At 36.1% G+C, this 24,241-nt stretch overlaps 1 protein-coding gene and 1 pseudogene across 3 annotated transcripts in view; one reads left to right on the top strand and one right to left on the bottom strand.

Moving 5' to 3' along the window:
* The first annotated feature begins 4,223 nt into the window (after nt 1-4,223).
* LOC127438868 (creatine kinase M-type-like) lies at nt 4,224-11,031 on the top strand (annotated as a pseudogene).
* A 6,468-nt stretch (nt 11,032-17,499) lies between these two features.
* LOC127438689 (serine/threonine-protein kinase MARK1-like) overlaps nt 17,500-24,241 on the bottom strand; it is a 103,799-nt gene continuing 97,057 nt past the window's right edge. The window contains exons 17-18 of one of the 3 annotated variants that reach the window (XM_051694457.1): nt 20,801-20,845; nt 17,500-20,222 (exon numbers count right to left, since the gene is read on the bottom strand). In XM_051694457.1, the coding sequence (XP_051550417.1) occupies nt 19,880-20,222; nt 20,801-20,845 (388 nt within the window). In that variant the 3' untranslated portion in view covers nt 17,500-19,879. The remainder of the gene's footprint in view (nt 20,223-20,800; nt 20,846-24,241) is intronic. The other 2 variants (XM_051694459.1, XM_051694458.1) reach the window with 2 other exon arrangements.

The raw sequence follows: 24,241 nt of genomic DNA on the forward strand, positions 1-24,241 counted from the left end.
AAAACCTGAGCAATCATATAAATGCTTGCAGCCACTTAGAAATGCACTGAAACACTTAGAACACCTTAGCAACCTCATATCAACACCCTGGCAATGTAAAAATCTGGTTCACTGGTATCACTTTTTCTCTAGTGGTAAAAAAACATGGAAATCTTGGACTTTCCTTAAATAAAAGATACTGTGTGTTTGTGTGCACTGATCGTTTTAGTCTTAAACAATAGAATAATAAATTAACTTCCGTTTTTTTTTTCATAGAATAAATGTTATTGTTTACACATTTCTATTTCAATTCACATTTCTGTTTTTCTATGGAGAGATCTCTGTACAATGATGCCGTTTTGGTGATCAAATGATTGAAGAAGCTTTTGTAATAAAGAGCAAGTTGATTTTACATTTGTCTGAAAATGAAAAGTCTCAGTGCCGGAAACCCCTGCATTCACAACTAGACCACACACACACACACACAGAAACATGACCAAAACGCATTTCTGTGTAAAAAATATAATTTTATAAAACAGGATCACTTTTCTGTGTGCGTGAGGTTTGATTTCCCCACACCATTTATTAACCTAAAAATAAAATAAAAAAAACTTAAATTTTAAAAGACATTATGAAGGGGAGAAAGTGACATTATTTGAAAGGGGCCATGTTCAAAAGTTGTCAAGATCTGCCATAGATACTGTATACACAAGTAGCTACCTCATTAGCAACTGCCATTGGCCACAATACGTTGCTGTGTCCGCCATATTGAAAAGGTCAAGAGCCATCTGTCAACACGAAAGATAATTGACTTTTACATTAACCATTTTTCATGCGGTTCATGTAAATGAACTAGTTCAAATAAGTGATTCACTGATTCACTTGTGCTCTGCGTAGCCTTAAAGGGACTTTTGTCTTCTTTTTGAAGCGAAATATTTAGGCTAGTTCATTGCTGCTGTTTATCACTATATTTCGATTCAGTTATAGAAAATAGGGTTTTCTAGTTTATTGGTGTATACTAGAATAAATTAATTTTCAATTTAATGTTATCACCCTATTTGTTTAACCCTCACAAAAATGAAGCATGGATTTACTATAGTAATATTGAAGTAACCTTGGTTATTGTTGTAGTTACTATGGTTTTACCAAAAACATCATGATTAAACTATGATTACTTTAGTAAAACTATGGTTCATTTCTGATAGGGGAATGTCACCCTAATTAAATATATAACTATCTGGTGAGATTATTGAATTCAACCATCAGAACTGATTGTAGAATTAAATATCATCCTATTGTTATATGTCTAAAAATATTTTCTTCTTTAAATAGCTTCAGTGTAGCTTCATTGTAACTACAATGTGGTACAAATTTAGTTTTTAAAAGAGTAGCTTGACTGTAGTTTAACTACTTTAAATTTGAGTAGCTTGTAGCTTGGGAAACTTCAGTTTCAAAGTGCTTCTCCAACACTTATGCAAATGCATTATTGTCCTATTATTTTCACACAAAGAACATCCAGAGATTTATTCCTTCTTCAGATTTATTTCCTCTGCAAGATCCCACCATTTTCCTCTCTACTTGTACCAAAATACAAATTGCAGACCAATAGATAGTGTTTGCGCCCATGAGCTTCACATGAAGTATGACATTGACACAACCATATAAATAGACACATTATTACAGGCAACTTGATACTGGCATGGCCGCTCGTCCTTTGTGTGTTGTGGTGATGGGAAAATAGATGATCATATGACTATATGGCTATTCATAGAGTATTTGTCCACAGTTAAGTCTAGCTGGAGTGTCTCTGCATTTGTGCACAGGGCGTTTCAGGCAAATACACACATAATTGAAGCTGCAAAGATGTGGAAGAGAGAGAAAATGTGGATGATCAAGTGTAAGTGTTGCATCTTGCATGCATGCTACAAAGGTATTGCACGTGTTGGAGAAGTACTGATCACGGAACTACAAAAGCAAGTGTTGAGTTGGTCCCCATTAACCCCTAAAATTAATTATGAAAACACTAAACACATTCCAAGAATGGTAGGAAAAGTCAAGTTTGTCTTTCTCTGCAGAAGTAAAAATAAACACAGTTAAGACAACTGTAGACATAGAGCACAGAGTTATATCCTTAATATGGACAACATAGCTCTAGATAATTTGTTTTGGAAGACTTTGATGAGACATTTTCATATTGAAACTCTTTTGATTGCTGACTTTGGTGTCTTGGCAAATCTGAGCCCAGTTTGAGACATTATAACAAAGTCTCCATTTGTTCTCCATTCAATCTCATTGAGAAACAACTTAGATATTAATGAGACCGCATTCGTGATTTTTCTTTCCTTTGGGTATTTTTCTTTCATCGCCTTCTGAGCACCCAAAGGAGTTAAAATACAGGCCAGTGCTAGAGGTATTCCCCTTAAAACACACCAAACCCATTTACACCCAGCAAGAGCGGAAAGTCCCGTACTTTCATCTAGTTGAGGAAGAAAAAAGAAAAGAAAAAAACTGTGCCACCAGGCAGTTGCAATGTTCATGTTTCAATGATCTTGACTAGATCACCATGTTCTCTCCAACATAGTCTCATGACAACTTGTAATAATTTGTACGATATGGTGAAATTTTAAGATATCGTACGACTTGGCTTGATCAAAAAGGTACAACTTTTAGACGATCAACAAACAGTATTCAAAATCAATACAATACAGGCATCAAATTGTTGCTAGCCTCCTATCCAAAACTTTATATGAAGAAAAGAATTGTCTGTGAACTAATTTGGTTACTCGTTCCATATTTTTTTAAGCAATACAAATGACTGATGTATGTCAATAACCATTGGCATGCTTCCCTCGACTCGTTCCAAAGCCCGAAGTTTTCTTTCTTCTGTGATACACAAAAGTTATTTTCCTCCTAAAATCATGGTTAGGTTTTGGTTAGGGGTTAAACTTAGGAAAAATTGTGATAGCATTGTTTGTTGGTATATTTTCTCTATGGGATTAAAAGTTGTTTATGTACGAGCCAACTCGAATGACATTTTAGGGTTTTGCCACCTCAAATTAATTATTATGACTTGTCATGAGAGTTGGTCAGTCTGTGGCAGGTTTGGGAACTAGTTAAGTATTTAGTTAGCATAATGCCCTAGCTAATTTTTGCCTTTGAATGAAAGTGAATGGTGACCAGGGGATGTCAAGCTCCAAAATGTTCACACAACACATGTGCTATATTCCAAGTCTTTCTGAATTCATACAATCGTTTTGTATGAGGAACAAACCAAAATCTACTAAAAAATGTTTAATGTCAATGGCGCCCAAATGCTTTTCGAATGCCTCGTAACTAAAGGTGAAATGCAGAAGCGTGATTGAGATTTAAGAGCAAATAACTACATAAATTTCAGTCTGTTCCTCACACACACCTATCAAAAGACTTCAAATGAGTCATTTGGACTACTTTTATGATACTTTCATGTAACCTTTATGGTGTTTTTTGACACCAGAGCAGTATTAGCATTTTTCTAAATGAAGTTGCAAACGTAGGTTCGGGAGGAGCTTGTTCATCTAGGCCTGCCAACCATTTCCCCAGGATACATAAGCAACTGCTTCCTCCACTAGTGACGACTCTTCCAGCATCCCTCCACCTCCCCATCTCCACATTTTCCACATTTAATAACTCCTAATGTATACCAATTATTATGGTTGCAGTTTATTTTACAGTATGTGTACTTTCAATATACTTACAGTGTACTTACCCAAGAAAGTACTGAGTAATATCAGGTAACTACATGTACTTGTGTATGGTTTAAGGTTAGGGTTGGGGTTAGGTTTAGGGTTAGTACCTAGTAATTACTGTAGTTGTTGTAATTATATAGTATGTAAATATAGAACAGTACTGTAAAGTAAAGTGCTACCATTATTATTTCAAAATCGTCTTTCTATTCCTTGCTCTAGTCAGATTGTCCAGGGGGGGGGATCTCAGACCTCAAGCCCTGTCCCGTGCTCGAGCCCCTCCGTCATGGACAGCACGAACATCTGTGAACATCTATATTTCACGAAGAAAGTCATTCGGCTTTAGAACAACAGAAGTAGTGAGACATTTTTGACAATTTTTTTATTTTTGACATCTTTTGACATCTCTCAGTCTCATGTGGTTTTCTCCTCAAGAGTTTGCTCCCTCATGACCCCATGAGCAGTTTCAATCTGAAGAGACAATCCTCTAAAGATTAGTTCCCAAACCTAGACAGGAACTACATGGTCATGAGCCAAATCCTCGACCTGCACATGTACACTCGTCAGTTCAACAGGGCCACTGAGAGCAGGGTCATTTTTGATGACATCATACGTCCTGGCCTTGAGGATCCGGGTGAGAGATTTAAAGTTGTATGAATATTTTCAGTTGAAAGAGACTGTATAGAAATGTCAGAGATCATGTGCTGCCTGATGTTTTTAATCACTCAGGATTTGGCAGCATGACATGTCAAAGTTACATGTATCACACCAAACTGTAACTCAATTCATAGTATGACACAATCTCCACTGAACTGTTAAACAGACACAGATTACAGAGAAATGAAACTAGAAGCATTTATTTTTCTCATGCGACCTCTGACTCAAATCAAAAATAAGTGGGCATGAATCAAACAATGGGGTAGAAATAGACTTAATGAACTATTATAGCACACCTGTATATAGACATGCATACAGTGGCCACAAATCTTTCAATTGACTTTTGCTGTTTTTAAATTAAGCTCATTATATATGCTCTGCCCTAACCCCACACCTTGACCATAAACCTTAACCTTACAAACTTTTTTAGATTTTAATGAAGACATTATTTTCTGTTTATCCAGCTTTTTTCTCCCACAAACTTTGGTTCCCACAATGACAGCTAAATCTGACCTACACAGACACACAAACACATTACCACAGGAAGCTCATATCAAAAGAGGTTCAGGCAAATTTCAGCCCCTGGTTTCTCTTTTTTTAATGCTAAACATATCTCAAAACAATCTTTTCAAGTTCCCCATTTCTACCATACACTTCCGCACCACTCTGACAAAGCAGAACACTGTTGTGAATGAACTAGGTGAACTGAACCTTTAGCCCAAACCCCAATGAGCTAAATTATTTACAAAATTTTGTTTCGCATACACGCTCAGAATGGGTAGCTGCGCCCCTCAGTATTTGACATTGTCATGATGTGCACAAAACGGGGTATCCTCTCAAAGACACAGAGAAAATGATGAGGAGCAAGGGCAATTTAACAGAAATCACATTTATTTGTATAGCACTTTTCAAGATACACATCATTCCAAAGCTTTACAGAAAAGTTGTATACCTTAACCTCGGAACCTCATGCTTTGGAAATATTCAGACTCACTGCGAGATATGACCCAAGCATTAAAAACAGACTAAAGATCTCCTGTTTTGTGCACATCATAACAATGTCCAGTACCAATTTGACTTATTCTGTTATCCAGTCATCTTTTTAAAAAATAAATAAAATAACTCAAAACTATCGTTTACTTTGCCTGTTTGCCATGCTCGCATTGTCACTTACCAACAGACTACCGTGCTGGTGCGCTGATGACATCTCTAGAGCAGTTGACTGACAGCGAAAAAGCCAATTAGATCACATTGCCATTTATTTATTAATTTATTTTAGTCAATCTCACAAATTTGTTTCGAATTGTTTGACATCAGACTTTCAAGAATCAATTTACGTTTCCTATACATTAAATAAATATATATTTGAAGTCAGAGAATACAGTAATTTCTAATATTCTGGGTGGGGCTGTGTTCAGTGTGGGTGGCCCCCGGCCCACCTGTGGCTATGCCCTTGACTTGATAGCAATATTTGACACATTAGCATCACTGATGACCATCAGGAGAGTTAAGATATGCCTGACAATATTTTACATTTGTAAACTCTCTCTGTAAAGGACACTATTGATGTAATATTGGTTTCATTTATTTTATTTTTTGTGACTCAGGGCAGCCAACTGGACCAAAAGCAGTGGGCTGTTTAGCGGGCGATGTTCAATCCTACATCCTCTTCTGTGACTTCTTTGACCAGATTATTGAGTTTTACCAAGGCTACAAAATCACCAGTAACGTTGTTCAAGAGAGCGACTTAGCAGCAAAAATGTTCCTCTGGGTAAATTAATCAGCATATAGCCATGGGAGGTGTAGACTGTTGCTAAATCAGGAATACTTGCATGCTGTGTATGTGTGAGTTGATGTGTTTTTAGGGAGGTGATGACTTTGACCGAGCATATTTTTTTGAGTGTGAGGTGACTGCAGGCCGCAGCATTGACGATTACCGTTTCCCCACACTCTGCAGCCGAGGAGAGTGCAGACAGCGCCACACACTGGCCAAAATCAGTACTGCACTCACACAATTACATTACAATGAGTCCATCATTATGAATGTAGTTTTCGAATTATTGGTTATTGAATGTGTGTCAGAAAATATGCTATTGTAAGCACTTGTTTCTTGTTTTTGTAGTTCTGGTTGAACTGGGTGAGGATCTTTCAGGCAAGTATAATTATATTGCTGAGCTCAGTCATCAGAGTGAAGATCGAAGGGTTGTTATGGATTCTCCACCATCTTCTCTCATAAAGATCGTGTGGCTTGGGACTGGCCTGATGCTAGGGCTCTGTGGTTGGTTTAAGAGAATAATAGCTCTGCTTAACAACACATAACTATATATACAATTATTTGAATGTTTTAAAAAAAAAATTAAAAGCATTTTGCTTAATCTTTTTATTATTATTATTATTAATATTATTATTATGCATATATAACTATATAAAATAGTTGCAATGGTATCAATTATAATATATAAATATTAAATGTGTAATAATACATTTTATTGTTATATTTATAATAATAAATATATACAAATTGATAATAATAAAGAAAAGTAGTTTTATATAATAAAAAATGTGTAGTTGACATTAAATCATTTTGGGAAGTTGTCCAACAGTGTGAAACACTATACTCATCTAATTCTATTTTTAAAAGCATTTTGATAATTCTTTTATTATTATTATTATTATATAACTCTATATAAAACAATACAACTGTTGTAAAATAAACTGTGTAATTCACTACATGAAATAATTAAATAGTAAATTGATAATAATACATTTTACTGCTAAATTTATAATAATAAATATATAAAAAGTAAATAATACTACTAATAAAAATTGTTCATCATCAACTAAAATAAATAGATAGCTGGCATAAAATAATTTTGGGAAGTTGTGTAGAGTGTGAATACTTTACTCATCTAATACTATTTTCAAAAGCATTTTGATAATTTTGGGAAAAAAATTATTATTATTATTATTATTGCTATTATTAGTAGTAGTAGTAGTAGTAGTAGTAGTAGTAGTATAATTCATGCCACTTTTATGAGCTCATAATAACTGAGAGACTACATGGAACATTTGTACTTTTAAAAATCACTTTGTCACACCACAGGACCATTTATAATGAACCAGTGAAGACAGAAAGATGATTAAAATGGTGACCAGTTGCAGTCAACTTTTGACATATACATTTTTATCAAAAATATTGATGTTGATTAAAAAAATGTCTGTGAAAAAAAGGAAAGTCTTTAAATAATTTGGAGTGGTTTGGAGTTGAAAATAGTTTAAATGTTCAATGTATGTATCTATAAACACATTTATTTTCTAAAATAAACCAAATCAGAGAAATACACACAGGAGTAAAAAGTGTGACTAGCAGGTTTAGAAGCAAAACCCTTTGGTGTCAGCTGTGGTCTTGTATCTATTGACTGTGTTATAGCCATTTTGATATTTACTGTATTTATTTGTCTAACTGTTAGGTTGAGTAAGGATGGGACCCTGACTGTCTGGGTGAACATGGAAGACCATCTTAAACTGGTGTCCTTCAGAAGTGATGATAACCTACAGGAGGCATTTAAAAAACTATCTGTATTAATCTGCTAAAGGTTTCATTCAATTGACTACCTCGTGCCATGCCATGAAAACTTTCTGGCTCTGTTCTAAAACTTAGTGTCCTGCCTATGTAGTCAGGATTTTAGGTGTCGTAAAATGTCACTCCAGATGTGACAGCAGCAACATTATGCCGCTTTCTAAGATACTGTACATCTTTTGTCCAAATTCCAAGGCAGCATCACACTTATTATAACAGAGAAGGTAACACAATTAACTGCAACAAGCTCAATGAAAAAAATCCACCAATGATGGTGCATGAGTCGAGAGAAATATCAACTAAATAACACGTTTTATTAAATACTGAAAAATAGATATAAAACTAGTTCAATCTAATCAAAATGTGTACATAGTATTTGTGTGTGTTATGTGTTATGTTATGAATCTAATTGGAGTTGAGTCTCGTGTGTTTTAAGGAGCATTAATGCTTTAATGTTTTAACATTTCAGTTAAGATGGTACATTAATAGGCAGCTGCTCGTTTACATAGTAGCCAGGTAGTTCACTAGCATTTGGAACAGAGCTCTGACTGACTATTTATTCTGGAAAAATTCAAATAAAAAGGTCCTAATACTGAACCTTGTTGCATGCCATAAATATATTTGATTAAAGTCTACACTGACCTCACCAAATCTAAGCCAATTTAAAACTTGACTTTTTAGATGGAGGTGCTATAAGAAACTGAGGCATCCATTTATATGGAAGCTTCACCTGGGCTGGGTGGTCGGCTCAACTGCGGAGGTGGGCACAGGTCTGAAGGCAAGCATCACAGTTGAACTTCTACACCTCGCCGAGAACAAACACCTGGATGATGTCCTGGACAGACTACGACTTCGAATGGAAGCAATTAGTACGGAAAACTCACTAATGTAAAACCATGCATAACCATGCGAGCCATTATATTAGGCGACTCAACGCTCCAACTTCTAACATGTAAATATATGGTTAAATGTCTGGAAATGAAAACATTTCTGGTGGAAATTTTAGGGCAGTTCTTTCACTCACCAGCTACAGGCCAAATGTTCGAATATGCTTTTGCGAGGACTGTCGATTTAACACATTAATTTTAGTGCGATTAATTATGCATAAAATATTGCGGTTAATTAATCATACCTCCTGACCCATATATAAATTCTGTAATAAAATTATGAAGTTTCCTACTGTACCATCGGAGCAATTTAAGCTTGGTGTACATGTAATTTTGTGTTTTTACGAGCTGTGTCAGCAGGGGTCAGTCAGCGCGCCAAACAAACAAACCACATTAGCAACACAGCCATTGAATGAGAGCTGGCCACACAGGCCTTCTTGATTGCTGGACGAAGCACAACAGAATGCAGGGACCTCAAGATGTGGTTTTCAGGGTTTCAACTACTTTTAGCTTGACACAGTGTCCTAAAAATGTGGCATTAATGATGCTAAAAGCCAGTGAGATTCTCTAAAAGCGTCTGTCTGATGAAAATGTACAGTACATATTGTTGAACAATTAAAATAGTGTTCACGTCCTGTGAAAACAGGACAGATTGATGAACTCAATTGCATAATGGATTGTGGTTGATTGTATCTTACGTTCAGTGATATGGGAATAAAACAATCAATATACTGACTTCTAAAGCCACTTTACTCATCTGCCACAATAATGCAATACAGTGTATTTCAATCTTGAATAATTATGTCAGATTCATATTTAATGATCTTTGTTTGGGGGCTTTTCTCAGCAAATATTGATATATTAATTGTGATTGATTTGATTAATTAATCAGCATGTCATTATTTAGTAAAAAAAAAATCAGTTGACAGCCTTAGCTTTTGTTAATAACTTTTTTTTTCTCCAGTTCTTGAGCCAAAAGTTCCAGATTTTTTGGCTATTGGCATGGTCACTGCACTTTGTTGTAGTTTCCGCCTGATTTTTTTTTTAATTTTACTATGATACGTTTTTTTTTTTTTTTTTGGCTACTACAACTACAAATTCATCTTCACCAAATTCTGCTTGAGTGATATTCAGTCTCTCACACCAAACCTATTGGAAACTTGGGAACATGAGGGTCCTTGAGAATGGGCTGGCATTTTTCAGACTGCACCCCCTAGTGGATTTTTTATTTTTATTTATTTATTTATTTATTTTACTTTTGGTTACAATTTTCTCATAAACATCAGATTTTTCAGATCGTGTTTATATTAGAATGTGCCTAATTTTCCACTGCAGTGCTTGGCCCCTATATTTATCTAATCTGATGATTTACAGGTCTCAAAAATGTGAGCACTTTATGCCTCTACCTGACAACAACCGCCTCCTGTTTTTCAATACAGTATGTTATGTTTGCCTTTGGGTTTTTGTAATTGTTCTCTTGGTTTATTTAATTTTCAGGCTGCCCGGGTGTTTACAAAATTAGCAACCTTCGGACCATTGGTTTAAATAAAGTCAGGCTGACGCAGCTAGTGCTGGATGGGGTGGAGCTTCTTATTCGAATGGAGAAGTGGTTGGAAAACAACAGCGGTATTGATAACCTGGTGCCTGCTCAGAAATAAAACAGCCACCACCAAGGGGAGGTTCACAGAAATTACCAAAATCACTGTTTCTTTAATGAGACAACTCTGGAGACAAGCCAACAGAAGGAACTTTGCAACACTTTTTGTTTTATGATTGTAAATTGTTTGATATCACAGATATTTCAGTGGTTTATTCAGCTTATATTTCACCTTAAAAGACCACATTTAAGAAATTATAGTCTTTATATTTATCTTTAAATTGCTTAAAGAAAATTAAGCCTGTTTAGGACCATGAAGATTGTTTTTTTTTTGTCACCCTGTTTTTGTCCTGGCTGACATTTCTGAGCGTTCTCTGTGTTTATTGCATTACCTGTGTATGTTCCTGGACTGTTCACCCTGTTTTTAACCTGTTGCTGCCTGCCTACTATTACTGCCTTGTTTACCTGGAAATAACCTGTGATTGTCTACCGCCTGCCCCGACCTCTTGCCTGTTTATTGTCTACCTCTCTGGATTACCTTGGATATTACTGTTGCTGGTGATTGACCCCTGCCTGTCTGTATTACTACGTTTATTGTTATTAAAAGCTGCATATGGATCTCAACTCCGCTGACTCATCATTGCACACACATTGCTATTTTAGTTTATTAGATTAAATAAATTCACAGGTAGCTAGTCTAAGTCACTAGTTAAATAATCTATGGACTTTCCTGGTCCAAGTACACTTTATGAGTTGGGTCACTAGAGTTTAATCTAGTTTGATGATTGTTTGTAATGTCTTTTTGTGCAGAAGCATGTCATACATGCTCGATGCATCATGTCCTGCATTTTGTCTAATTGTGAAGCAATTATGTGTGTATTTATTAGCAGTAGCAGCAGCAGTGTTAGCAGATCTAGTCCACCAAGACCAATATCCTATCAAAATGTCATTCCCACATCAACATGCTAAACCTTTCCTAGAGTTTCAGCTTTTCAACTCTATGTGGTGCAAGCTAATAGGTTCTTTGAGCTTGTTATCTGTTAGCCAATCGGCTCGCTCATGTGTCATGCTAAGCCAATCGGCTCGCATGGTGTAAGCTGATTGGTCCTTTGACATGTAATCGGGTAGCCAATCAACTTTCATCTCTTTGTTTGTCTAACATTTACATTGCTCAGTTTTGCAGATAAGCCAGTTTAACTGCAGCGAGTATATGTTTTTTTCTCTGAAACCCACCTGCACCCCAGCTCCATTTGTCTAGATCTGCAACAAGGGATTTATTTTTAATGTATATTTCTGCAGCAGTGTGTCCTACATGCTTGATGCAACATGTCTTGCATTTTGTCTAAAGCCGCCTTTTCACTATCTCCGTCATTCGCATACGACTGTCGTATTTCTCCCCTTAGTGGCAGTCGTGATGAATTGTCATTTTGCTCGCAATGGATTTTGCTTACTGAAGGTGAGGCAACCAGAGGTTTACCTCATAATGACATTACTGAGTGTGATTTTGTTGATCAGATGAATTAATTAAATAAAATTCAGGATTAATATTCACTCAGTATTTTTTATTATTAATAGTATTATTTATCATTATTTCTGTTTTTATATATTATGATAATTAACAGCAACAACAACCCTAATTCAGCAAATATGAATCAGAAATTCATAGATGTAATTTTAAATATGTAGGTTTTGCATGTGCAGAAATAAATGACACGTGTACACATTTAATCACACATTTACTTTAATTCCAAAAGCTGTTTGTGATATTTGCAAAGTAAACAATAATTTCTGACTTCTACAGGCGTTTAGAAAATATTTTAGGACAAACTCTATTGATATTTCTCAATTTGTGCTGATAGTTTTGCATGAATACATCACTTCTGGTCGGGCGGTCGCATATGGTCTAGTCGAAATATTTTATCACAGCCGAGGCTCAAGTCGGATCCGAAAATGTTGCATCCGCACACGGTCGGAACCTCATGCAGTCCCAATGCAACTCTCCATTGGAAATGAATGACATCCAGTCTATTGTATGCAGTGAAAGGCAGCTTAATTGTGCAGCAGCAGTATTTCCACATGCTTAACTCTGTATGTGTATGTTCTAGCAGAAGCAAGTCTCCATACTTGTTCTGCAGCAGCAGCATATTCAAGTCATTTTTATTTGTATAGCGCATTTCACAACACACATCGTTTCAAAGCAGCTTTACAGAAAATCATGCTTTAACAGAAAATGATACCGTAATATCTATAAAGTCTTAGAGTCATCATTGTATAGTTTGATTAAATATGATTGTAAATTGTGCACAAAAATAAATAATTAAATAGTTATATAATAATTGTATTTAGAACCCCAGTGAGCATGCCAGAGGTGACCGTGGCAAGGAACACAAACCTCCATAAGATGTTAATGGAGAAAAATAACCTTGTGGGAAACCAGGCTCACTGTGGGGCCAGTTCTCCTCTGGCTAAACAACATGAATATAATGCCAATATTAGTTATTTATGTGCAGTTTAAGTCATGGTTTAAAATTAGTAAACTAAGTAAGTGTTAAAGGCCATTGTTTAAACAAAGATTTTGTATGAACTGTAAGATTAATGACTAATGACTTTGAAGTTCAGCCTAGATTAACTGCAGAAGTTCACATAGATCCATTGTCCTTTGTTAGTTTGCTGATGAAGGCTTTTGTTGGCAATTAATTGACAGTCTATGTATTCTATTTCAAGAGTGTAGTACATCAATAAACAAAGGTGATGCAGGCAGAGATCAATGAGGTGCATCGCAGTTCAACCGGCAGGTCATTTTGGTGATTTTCGGTGGGGTCCATCCTAAGTCCAAGGTTCAGGCAGTGGCATATTAAGTATCCAGTGTCTTACAGTGTTGGCATCAGTTCATCCTCTGAAGTCCATTGTAAAAGACTGAAGTGATATCTGGCTAGCACCAGCTGTAGTTTGTCGTCATCACTCAGCGACACATAGCAGTGGAGTCTGACTCCAAGCAGGAACGGAGCTGGATCTGGCCGACTATGAATCCCAAGGTTGAGACAGGGAAACAAATAGAATAATATTAGCATAGACGCCATTCAATTTATTGCAGAGTTACAGATAATGATAAATATTTCTGAGTAACGTTTCTGGTTCCGTCAGACCTAACTAAAGCAGCCTAATTGTGAATTGATGGATAAATTAGCTGTATGCCTGGCTAAATAGATGAGTCTTTAGTCTAGACTTAAACTGAGTGAGTGTGTGTGCAACCCTAACAGTGTTAGGGAGACTATTCCATAGTTTTGGAGCCAAACAGGAAGAGGATCTACCTCCTTTTGTGGATTTTGATATTCTAGGAATTATTAACAGACCAGAATTTTGAACATGATGGAATATAGCATGGTAGAAGGCCACTTAAGTACTGTGGAGCTAGACCATTCAAAGCTTTGTATGTAGTTAACAGAATTTTAAAATTAATACGAAATTTAACAGGTAGCCAATGTAACGATGATAAAATTGGTCTAATATGGTCATATTTCTTGGTTCTAGTCAGCACTCTGGCAGCTGCATTTTGAACCAATTGAAGTTTATTTATTTAACTTACAATACATCCTCCCAGTAATGCATTACAATAATCTAGTCTTGAGGTCATGAAAGCATGAATTAGTTTTTCGGCATCAGCAAAGAGAGCATGTGTCATAACTTGGCAATATTTCTGAGGTGGAAGAATACTGTTCTACAAACATTGGAAATTTGATTTTCAAAGGACAGATTGGTATCAAATATAACACCTAAATTCTTCGCTGTAGAAGACAATGTAACAGTACATCCATCAAGGGTCAAATTATATTTTAGTGGCTTATTTTTAGAGGTTTTTGGTCCAATAATTAGTACCTCTGTTTTGTCGGAATTGAGTAGAAGGACATTTCTGTCCATCTAATCTTTGATTTCATTGATACACTCTGCTAATTTGGAGAATTGTGAAATTTTGTCGGGTTTAGAAGAAATATAAAGTTGGGTATTGTTGGCATAACAGTGGAAACTTATTCCACAATTTCTGATAATATCTCCCAGGGGAAGCATATATAACGAGAAAAGCAGAGGCCCTAAAACTGATCCCTGTGGCACTCCATACTTTTGTTTGATTTGACAATTCTTAGTTTACACATACTAAGTGGTAGCGGTCTGATAAATAGGACCTGAGCAATGCTAATGCAACTCCACTAATGCCAACATAATTCTCCAGCCTATTCAAGAGAATGTTGTGATCTATGGTGTTGAAGGCAGCACTAAAATCTAAAAGCACTAGAAGAGAAATGCAGCCGCGATCAGATTATAAGAGCAAGTCATTTGTAACTCTGATAAGTGCAGTCTCTGTACTGTGATGGGGCCTAAATCCTGACTGAAATTGTTCATATATACTGTACAATTTTTCTGTAGAAATGAACATAATTGGGAGGACACTACCTTTTCTAGTATTTTCGACATAAATGGGAGATTTGAAATCGGTCTATAATTAGCCAATTTGCCAGGATCAAGCTGTGGCTTCTTAATAAGTGGTTTGATAACTGCCATTTTAAAGTTTCTTGGGACATGTCCTAAGGATAGCGAGGAGTTAATAATATTAAGAAGAGGTTCTGAGATTACAGGGAATACCTCTTTTAAGAGCTTAGTTGGTATTGGATCTAACATACATGTTGTGGCTTTTGATTTTTTGATGTTTGTTAGCTCTTCATGACCTATGACAGTGAAGGATTGAAGTTGCTTGTGAAGAAATTTATGAGACACTGTTTTATGAGGTACTGTGACAGATAATTGAATAATTCCAAGAAATCGTCAATAAAGAAATTCATGAAGTCATTACTATTGTGCTGCGACCAGAATATCTGGTTCAGTTGAAGCTTTGTTCCTAACCAATTTAGCCACAGTACTGAGTAAACACCTTTGTTGTGATTATGTTCAATGATTTTGCTAAAATATGCTGACCTTACAGCTTTTAGTGCCTGTCTGTAGCTACTGACACTATCCTTCCATGCACCGCGAAATACCTTTAATTTTGTATTCTTCCTCTTGTGCTCCATTTTCCAAGCTGCTCTCTTGAGAGCATGAGTGTGATCATTGTACCATGGTACGGGGCTTTTTTCTTTAATTTTCTTTAATCGAAGGGGGGCGACACTATCAAGGGTGTTAGAGAAGACTTTATATTTTCTGTTATTACATCAAGTTCTTCCAGACTTTTTGGCTTACTGAGTATGTGAGACAATTCGGGAAGATTGTTAGTGAAGCTATCTTTAGTTGTCGAAAGAATAATTCTACCTGAATGATAGTGTGGTGTAGATTGAGTGACATTAGCTAATCACAGCAAACAAGAGACGAGGCGATGATCTGAAACGTCATCTCTCTGAAGTAGAATTTCTATAGTATCAACATCAACTCCATATGACAGAATTAAATCTAGCATATGATTATGGCAATGAGTTGGTCCTGTCACATTTTGTCTGACTCCAAGAGAGTTGAGAATATCGATAAATGCTAATCCCAATGTGTCCTTTTCATTGTCTATGTGAATGTTAAAGTCACAAATAATTAAAGCTCTATCTACAGTTACTACGATATCTGATAGAAAATGTGCAAATTCTCCAAGGAAATCAGAATACAGCCCAGGTGATCTATATACAGTAGCAAGGGCAAAAGACAACAGATATTTTATTTATATCTGATGGTTTCACATTAAGCATTATTAATTCAAATGACTTAAACTTATATCCTGTCCTCTTGAGTAACACCACAAACTTCACTGTAAATTGTAGCAACACCTCCTCTACCCTTCAGACAAGGCTCATGTTTATAACAATAACCTGGGAGAGTAGATTCATTTAAACAAATATATTCATCTGGTTTAAGCCAGGTTTTAGTCAAACAGGGTGCATCCAAACCATGATCTGTAATAATTTAATTTGCAATTAGTGCTTTGTTTGAAAGAGATCTAATGTTTAGTAGTCCCACCTTTACAGCTTTTTTTCAAGTTTGACCTTAATCAAATTTGATATCTAGGTGATACAGTCTCTATGTGTTGTAGTTTATGTGACCTGCGTGATGTCTCAAGGCAGCTAGCAGATGTTCGGATTTACCAGTTTGATGCTTCCTGACCTGGGCCCCAGTTAGTCAAATACTATCACTATTAAGACTATGAGCCAAATTACTAGAGAGGAGAGCAGCACCTTCCCTGGAGGGATGGAGTCCGTCTCTCTTTATCAGGTCAGGTCTACCCCAAAAACTCGTCTGATTGTCTTTAAATCCTATGCTATTCTCTGGACACCACTCAGACATCCAGCCATTCAGTGACACTAATCTACTATAAACCTCGTCACCACGACAAGCAGGGAGGGGGCCAGACCATATTACAGTGTCTGACATCGTTTTTGCAAGTTCACACACCTCTTTAACATTATCTTTAGTGATCTCCGACTGACGAAGCCAGACATCGTTAGTGCCGACATGAATAACAATTTTAGAAAATCTACGTTTAGCATTAGCCAGCACTTGTAAATTTGATCTGATGTCAGACGCCCGAGCCCCCGAAATGCATTTAACAATAGTGGCTGGAGTCTCTATTTCCATGTTCCTTACAGAAGAATCACCTATTACTAAGGCTCTTTCAACATGATTCTCAGTGGGTGCATCACTGAGTCACTAACAGGAATGGGAAAGTGGTGTCGCTTTGCTGAGCAACTTCTCCATCTTGCTTGCACTCGAGTCAACGCACTATCTCACACTCACTGCCTGGGGATGACGCAAGTTCCTCTGTCTTCACTCTCATTGGTAGTCACTCACTAATGTCGTTTGTCATTTGCATAAAGTTGAAATTCTCAACTTTGTCTTGTCGGTCGCCAGGGCGATCTCTGTCACCAAAGGTCACTACAGCTTGTGTCGCCTGAAGTTGCTCTGCTCTCATTGAAAATGAATGGGATCGAGTCACTTGATGCTGCTGGTGGTGTGAATGAGGCTTAAGAATAAACTTTTTTCTGCAATACAGTAATGAATTTTTTTTATTACAGTGGGCTACTGTATATGTGCTGTAATTATATAGAATTACACAATATATAATTATTCTGTTTGCATTACAGTGCTTACATTTAATGAGAATTAGATATTTTCACATTAGGGTAATGACAATTAATTTTATTTCACACTACGGTAAAAAAAAATGTCACATTACAGTAAGGAAATATAGATATGTATTTTTTTTCTTCAAATTACGGTAAGCTGGGGGAGGGGCAAATGTGTTTGTTTAAAGGTTCTAACAATAGGTTTCATAGTCTTTATTCAAAATATTATTTTCTTATTTCTTTATTTTCATTTAGTGGTGAAATTGTATCCAGTCATGTTCTTGATATTTTTTGTGAGATTCACCCACAAAGTTTCAACAAATTTTGGCAATTTTGTAGCATTTGAATTTACAGGCTTACATTACAGCCAGTAATATGTACCACTGGTTGCTACAAACTAAATGTAATGTACAATGTAGTGTAGTGTAGAAAATGCAAAAAAACAACAAAAAAAAAAAACAATTATATAATATAAAAAATTAAAAGGACTAAATATTACAATGATTAAATATTTAATATAATTTAAAAAAAGGACACAAAACATTGTAGATGAAAGACTAATTTCAAGTAAGCTTTAATGTGCTCCAGTGGGACTGAACCACAGTGACCCAAGGGATTTTACTGCAGAAATGTACAGTACTATGTCAAGGGAATAAACAGGAAGGGTGTGCAGGATAAAATGTGTTGAAGAGTCAATTGCATTTTTTGGAGAACCTCTGCCATCTTTTGCTTTCCAACTGAACAGTTTTATCTGTACAGCCTTAAATAAAAGAAAAAGAAAAAAAGAAATCTGTCCTGGAAATGTACCGTCAAAAAATGGAACATCACAGTCAACATTCGACGCCTCTATGAATTTGTCACAGCTTTGCCCTTTTAAATTTGTTTTGCCACAATTCTCTCTTCAACTAAGGAATCTCGTCTTCCCTTAAAAGTGTGCAGTCGCGACCTCTTTTATCAGCATTACAGTAATACAACATAGACAGCATTGCACATTTAACCTCAGTACAAAAGGACTAGTAGAAATGTCCCAGTTTGAGTGGTCTTAATCCATCATCATCATCATAACCACTAATTACAAAACAAGTTACATTTGAACAACAACAAATAAAGTCATGCATGCTCTGGGTGACCATCTACAGTTAATAAAACAAGTTAAAAGGCATAAAATGGCTAAATAAATACATTTCTTAGAGTTGCAGTTCAAGCCGATTATCGATTTGAAAGGAAAGTATGGCTCTGAACTGACCCATTCTTGCTCCAAATTACAGCATGAAAAATCACCTATAATAATGTTAGTCTTAGTGTGTAGTCTGTAGTATGGAATGACCGTTAATCCAGATGCTCATGAACTAATGCCTACAATCCAACAAACTGATTTGACCATCCAGACCATCTGACTTTGGAATATACACTGCCTGCATTACAAAACACTTAATTCCTCAATGTTATGTTCTAATTCTCACTCAATAGCAAAAAAGCAATAGTTAAACCAAAAAGGTTTTAAAATTCTGTCAATATTTACTAGGCCGTTTCCAATCTATGATGTTATTTTTTCGAAGATTTGTCATTTTAAGTGACACTGTAGCTTCGTTTGAGGAACAGACTGAAATTGAAGTCATTGTTTTTTGCCAAAGCTTGCGTCTAGCCCACATTTGTGTCCACTTCACATTACATTACTACACACACACACGAGAACCAATGCCACTTTGGCGTCAATGATGTTTGTGCTCCACTTTTGGAGGTTGGTCAAAGAATTTGGGGATTAAAAGTGAATAATTTAAATTTCGGTCAGATTAAAATTTTTGGGTGAACTGTCCCTTTAAAACAAGAGGAGATTGTGAGGTTACAAAAGAACAGTTAAAACAGTTTCTGCAAAACAATCTAAAAAAGAATTGGGGAAGAAACTAAACAAACGAAAACTAAAACAATTACAGTATGACACATTTAACATAATTTGTTCTGTACACAGCTCAAAAGTGACTATACAACACCTCCACATGAGTAGGCTGTAAAGTATTTTATTATACAACACTATGATCAATTTAATACAACAAAAAACATTCCATACTTGAACTGTACATGTGGAAAAAGTCGGTTTGAAGTCGAAATTTCATTCAACTTTGTCCTGCCGACCCTGAAAGAGTTAGCTATTATTGCAAGATGGTCGTTTAAACCAGGCGTATATGCAAGAGGTCATGAAGGCTGGGCGAGGGCGTTTTATCTCGTTTCATCTTTAGCATTCGTTATTTTTTTTCTCCACTAAACATTACAGCAGTAGCTTATAGAAGCAGTAACATAAAATGGTGCTCAAACTTCCCGGTGAACTTGTTCCCTATAGTTTAGTATCTCCTTTTCAAATCTTTTGCTTATAGCTTGAGCTCGTTGGCAATTTTCGAAGCAATGTTTTTGAACGCGATGGACGTCCCCGAGATGCGTTTGAAGCGTACGCCGTTGAGCGAGAGGCGGGGCAGTTTGCACACCTCCATCTCCCATTGGACGAGGCTGTCCTGGCGGGCGTCGCCGTGAACACAGAACAGCAGGAATCGCTCGCGCTGCTCGTAGTCGCAGTTGTTGGCGTCCAGCACCTTGCGGATTTCTCTCATCATGTCACCGGGCTCCATGGACGAGGTAGTCTTCATACTCCACGTGAAACGAAGTGATCTTGGCTTAGAGTCGCGACCCTCTTCCCTCGGTTCACCAGATCCGCTCCTGACAACAAACACAACAACGTCAGAACATCAGATTGATTCTAAAATCTGATTCTGATAGTATACATACATTTTCTGCTGTCGTTTTTGTATAACTGCTTGGAAGGACTACCAATCCCCCCTAAACAACAAGTAAAAACAAAATCTGTTGATCACTTTACATGTCGTTCAGATAATCTCTTCATGTCTAAGTTCGCAGTCCAGAATGAGCTGCAATGTGGACCAGACTTTATGCTGATAGTCAAAGATTTGGCTATGCAAGGCTAAATCTCTGATACCAAACCCTTTGCTGTTTGGAGATGTTACATTTCAATTAGGAGGACAGAAAGAGCAGATCTGGGCATAAAAACACAGCTCTCACTTGAAAACATGCAAAAACAGTCTACAGAATACTAAACAATGATAAAAATGACATCACACACATATAGACTTCACTGCAGTCATATAATGTACAGTTGTCATCTGAATCATTTTAAACAACACATGACTCGACTGGGCTGCAGGGGTAACAACAAATCACTCCAAAGCAACAATTTGACATAAACTAAACAAATCACAGAGGATCTACTTAAACCTCACCTCAAGCTGTACGCCCGACCGTGGGCCTCTCCTTCAATGGGTAACCTTGGAAAATATCAGAGTTCATATTCAGAAACAAAATCAAACAAACACTTAAACCACAGCTAAATACAACTCAGCATTACCAAAATAAAATGGGCAAAGTATATAATTACTAGGGCTGTCAGTGGTTCAAAATAATTAGGATTAATCTCATGATTTTTGTCGTTTACACAATCAAAAAAATTAAGATTTCCTGAAATTTGCCTCTATACACTTGTTTCTTTTAAAAACTTCTATTCGTTAATGCATTTTGGAAATATTTTTGGTAACACAAACCGAATAGTTCTGACTCTACATTTTGATTGGATAAGCTGTGTTTGAAGTTGTAAAGTGCCAATAAACACACACCTATACATTCTATATTTATGCGCCAAGTTGTTACATTTCTTTGCAACCGAATAGAGCTTACAGTTAGTAAATTGCACTATATTACTTGGCAAAAGAATTGTTTATTAGGGACCAAGCATCGAAGGTATCTTAACTTTCTTCTTCCCCCACTGAAGTCTATGGTGGCCCATGGAACGGTTCAGAGAAAAGTTATCAAATTTGGCACACTTACAGAGGACAGTCTGAACTTATACCATGACAAATTTGGGGTCTCCATCTCTAACCCTCTAACGCCACCAACAGTTCAAATTTGCATTTGTTTATGCAAAGAACTTTTTAACCACAAGGCCTCGAAACAAGATTTTTCACCATTTTGAAAACCTTTTGCTAGGCTGTTTATTTGAATGGCACAAAATTTGGCAGGTATCATCTACGGACACGGAAGACAAAAAGCTATCAAAAGCTTTTCAATAGTCCAAACTGTTCTCATATAATGCTTCAATGAATTTGACGGCGAGCATGCCAAAGAGGTTGCAAAGCTACTGTAAATCTTGTCAATGCTTTGGTGTATTGAAACAAAACTTGGTATATATCATAGCCATCATGCCCTAAGGGTTACTGAGAAGTTTGAGGACAGTGCCACCTACTGGTCAAGAAATATGAAAAATATATTTTTTTTATTGCAAACGTTTTGACAGACCAAACCATTCTTGTATAATGCATCACTGAATTTGAATGCAAGATGTCAACAGGATCTGAGATTGTATCTCAGTGATGTTTAACATATTGACATGAAACTTTGCAGGTGTCATTATGACCATGCCCTGACAATGCCACATACATTTGGTGATAGCTTCACCTATTGGTCAAAATTTATAAGCAGTCTTATTTACATTTTAAGAGGGGTTGTCAGTCGATTCAAATTTTTAATCGAATGAATTACATCATAGATTAATCAAATTAATCTCAATTAATATCATATATAAATATTTGCCAAGAAGGGCCCCCAAATAACAATAATTCAATATATAATTATCAAACAATTATACATAATTATATTTAAATAATTATAATTTATTTTGTACATAATTAATTTAGACAAATTATATGCATTACATTATTGTGGCAGATGAGTAAAGCATTGATAAGACAATAAAAAATTGGCTATAGAAGGCAATATATTGTTTATTTCCATATTATTGAACATACCGTAAGCCTATCATTGGCCTGCAGTCCACAGCAATCCATTTTGCAATTGAATTCGTCAATCTGTCCAAGATACATTTATTTTAAGGGCTTTTCTAAGGACTCGTCAATAAACACCTGCGTCAGACGGATGCTTTTTTTAGCATCTTTGGTTGCGTTGCATAATAAACAGCGTTTTTAGGTTGCTGTGTCAAGTTAAACATAGTTTAAAATTGAGAAAATACATGTCTCGAGAACTCTGCATTCAGAATTAAGCTCCGTCCAGCTATGTTTGATTGCAAGAACAAGCCCTTATCTTGTGCTGTCGCTAGCATCAAGCAGACCTGAGTGCTGTTTGATCTCTGTACAGCTGCGCATTGCCAATACAGCTGGAGTTTACTGCCCCCTGCTGAAAACAGGTGTTACTTTAAGCCTGAATTTCTCTGATGGTAACTTTATTTAAACATTACGATTCGGGGACATGATTAATTGATTAATTTTCATAACGCTTTATTTTTTTATATAATTAATTGCAATGAATTAACTTGTTAAATCTACAGCATTAGTTTTAAGTAATTCTACTGGCTTTTAATCCACATTAATTATACCATATCTGGTTATCATTTTAGGCAATCAAATAATATTGCCATTGTTGCAGTTCCATGCTTGGCCATGTTATTGCTGCTTGTAGGTATATTTCAGATTATTATTATTAATAAATGTAACTGTTCATTGAAGATTGGTGTTTTTGTCATATTGCTGTTGCCACCATTGTATAAAAGCAATAAGCCATTCAAAGTTGTGAGTTACAGTGACTTTGCCACAGTTAAGGGGGTGACCTGCTTCGAGTCATGCCTAGGGACACGCTTTACTTGTGTTACCTTTTTTGTCAAATTGTTCAAATATGTTACATTTAACAACATAAAACATATTTAATTTCTCAAAAGTTAACATGACAGTAACTTTGGCAGCCTCAATAATTATGTTTGTCATTCTTCCTGTATAAAAGAAGTGAACAAATTTGCATTGCCTTCCTCTTTAATGTGATTTTGATAGACAGACAAAGGTAGAAACAGGGAACTTTCTTTTGACCTGAAAGACGAATGAAGGGTATGGGTGCAGGACCACTACAGGCCATCAGCATTCACACATTCAACACAACTACACCTGGAGTCATTCAGTTTTAAATAAACAACTCTGACGACACATAGAGGCAGACAGTGATCATATCATCAAGAGGAAGTCAGTCTGCAGACCGTGCAAGCATTTACAGAGGTGACAGATGTACAGATCATTTGTTTAAGACACACAGGGGCCCTTGACAAGTCAATCTCTGAGAACTCTGTGTGTGAGGAGACACATTTTTATATGGAAATCTGAGGGGGAAAGGGTCAAACTATTCTCCTACACTGATGCTCTGATAGACCGAGTTCTACAACACAAACAAAGCATATATGCTCAAAATCTGGATGAACATGGTCCTGATCCAATGCCCAAAGACATCTCAAACTCTCTGTTGATGTTTACAGAGAAAATCATCAACCACATTCATGTACTATGGAAGTGTCATTTATCCATATTGAGCCTCATTCAGAAGCGATGAGCAGAACAAGTTTCTGTGTAAATAATTTCTAAAATCTTTCTTATGTATATTAATGCATTTAACTGAATGCAACAGTTTACATAAAAATGGGTTTACATACTTTTTTGTTGACTTATCCCTCAATGTGTAAAAAAAGAATAGGAAATGCATTTACAGTGACTGTATAAATAATTGAAAGCAAAAATAAACATTTAAATTATTAAATTAATAAAATTTACCCCATTTTAAAATTATAACTGTAACACAAACATGTGTTACAAGTGTTAATATGAGACTAGTGTGAC

This window comes from Myxocyprinus asiaticus, chromosome 50 (assembly GCF_019703515.2).
Source record: "Myxocyprinus asiaticus isolate MX2 ecotype Aquarium Trade chromosome 50, UBuf_Myxa_2, whole genome shotgun sequence".
NCBI lineage: Eukaryota > Metazoa > Chordata > Actinopteri > Cypriniformes > Catostomidae > Myxocyprinus > Myxocyprinus asiaticus.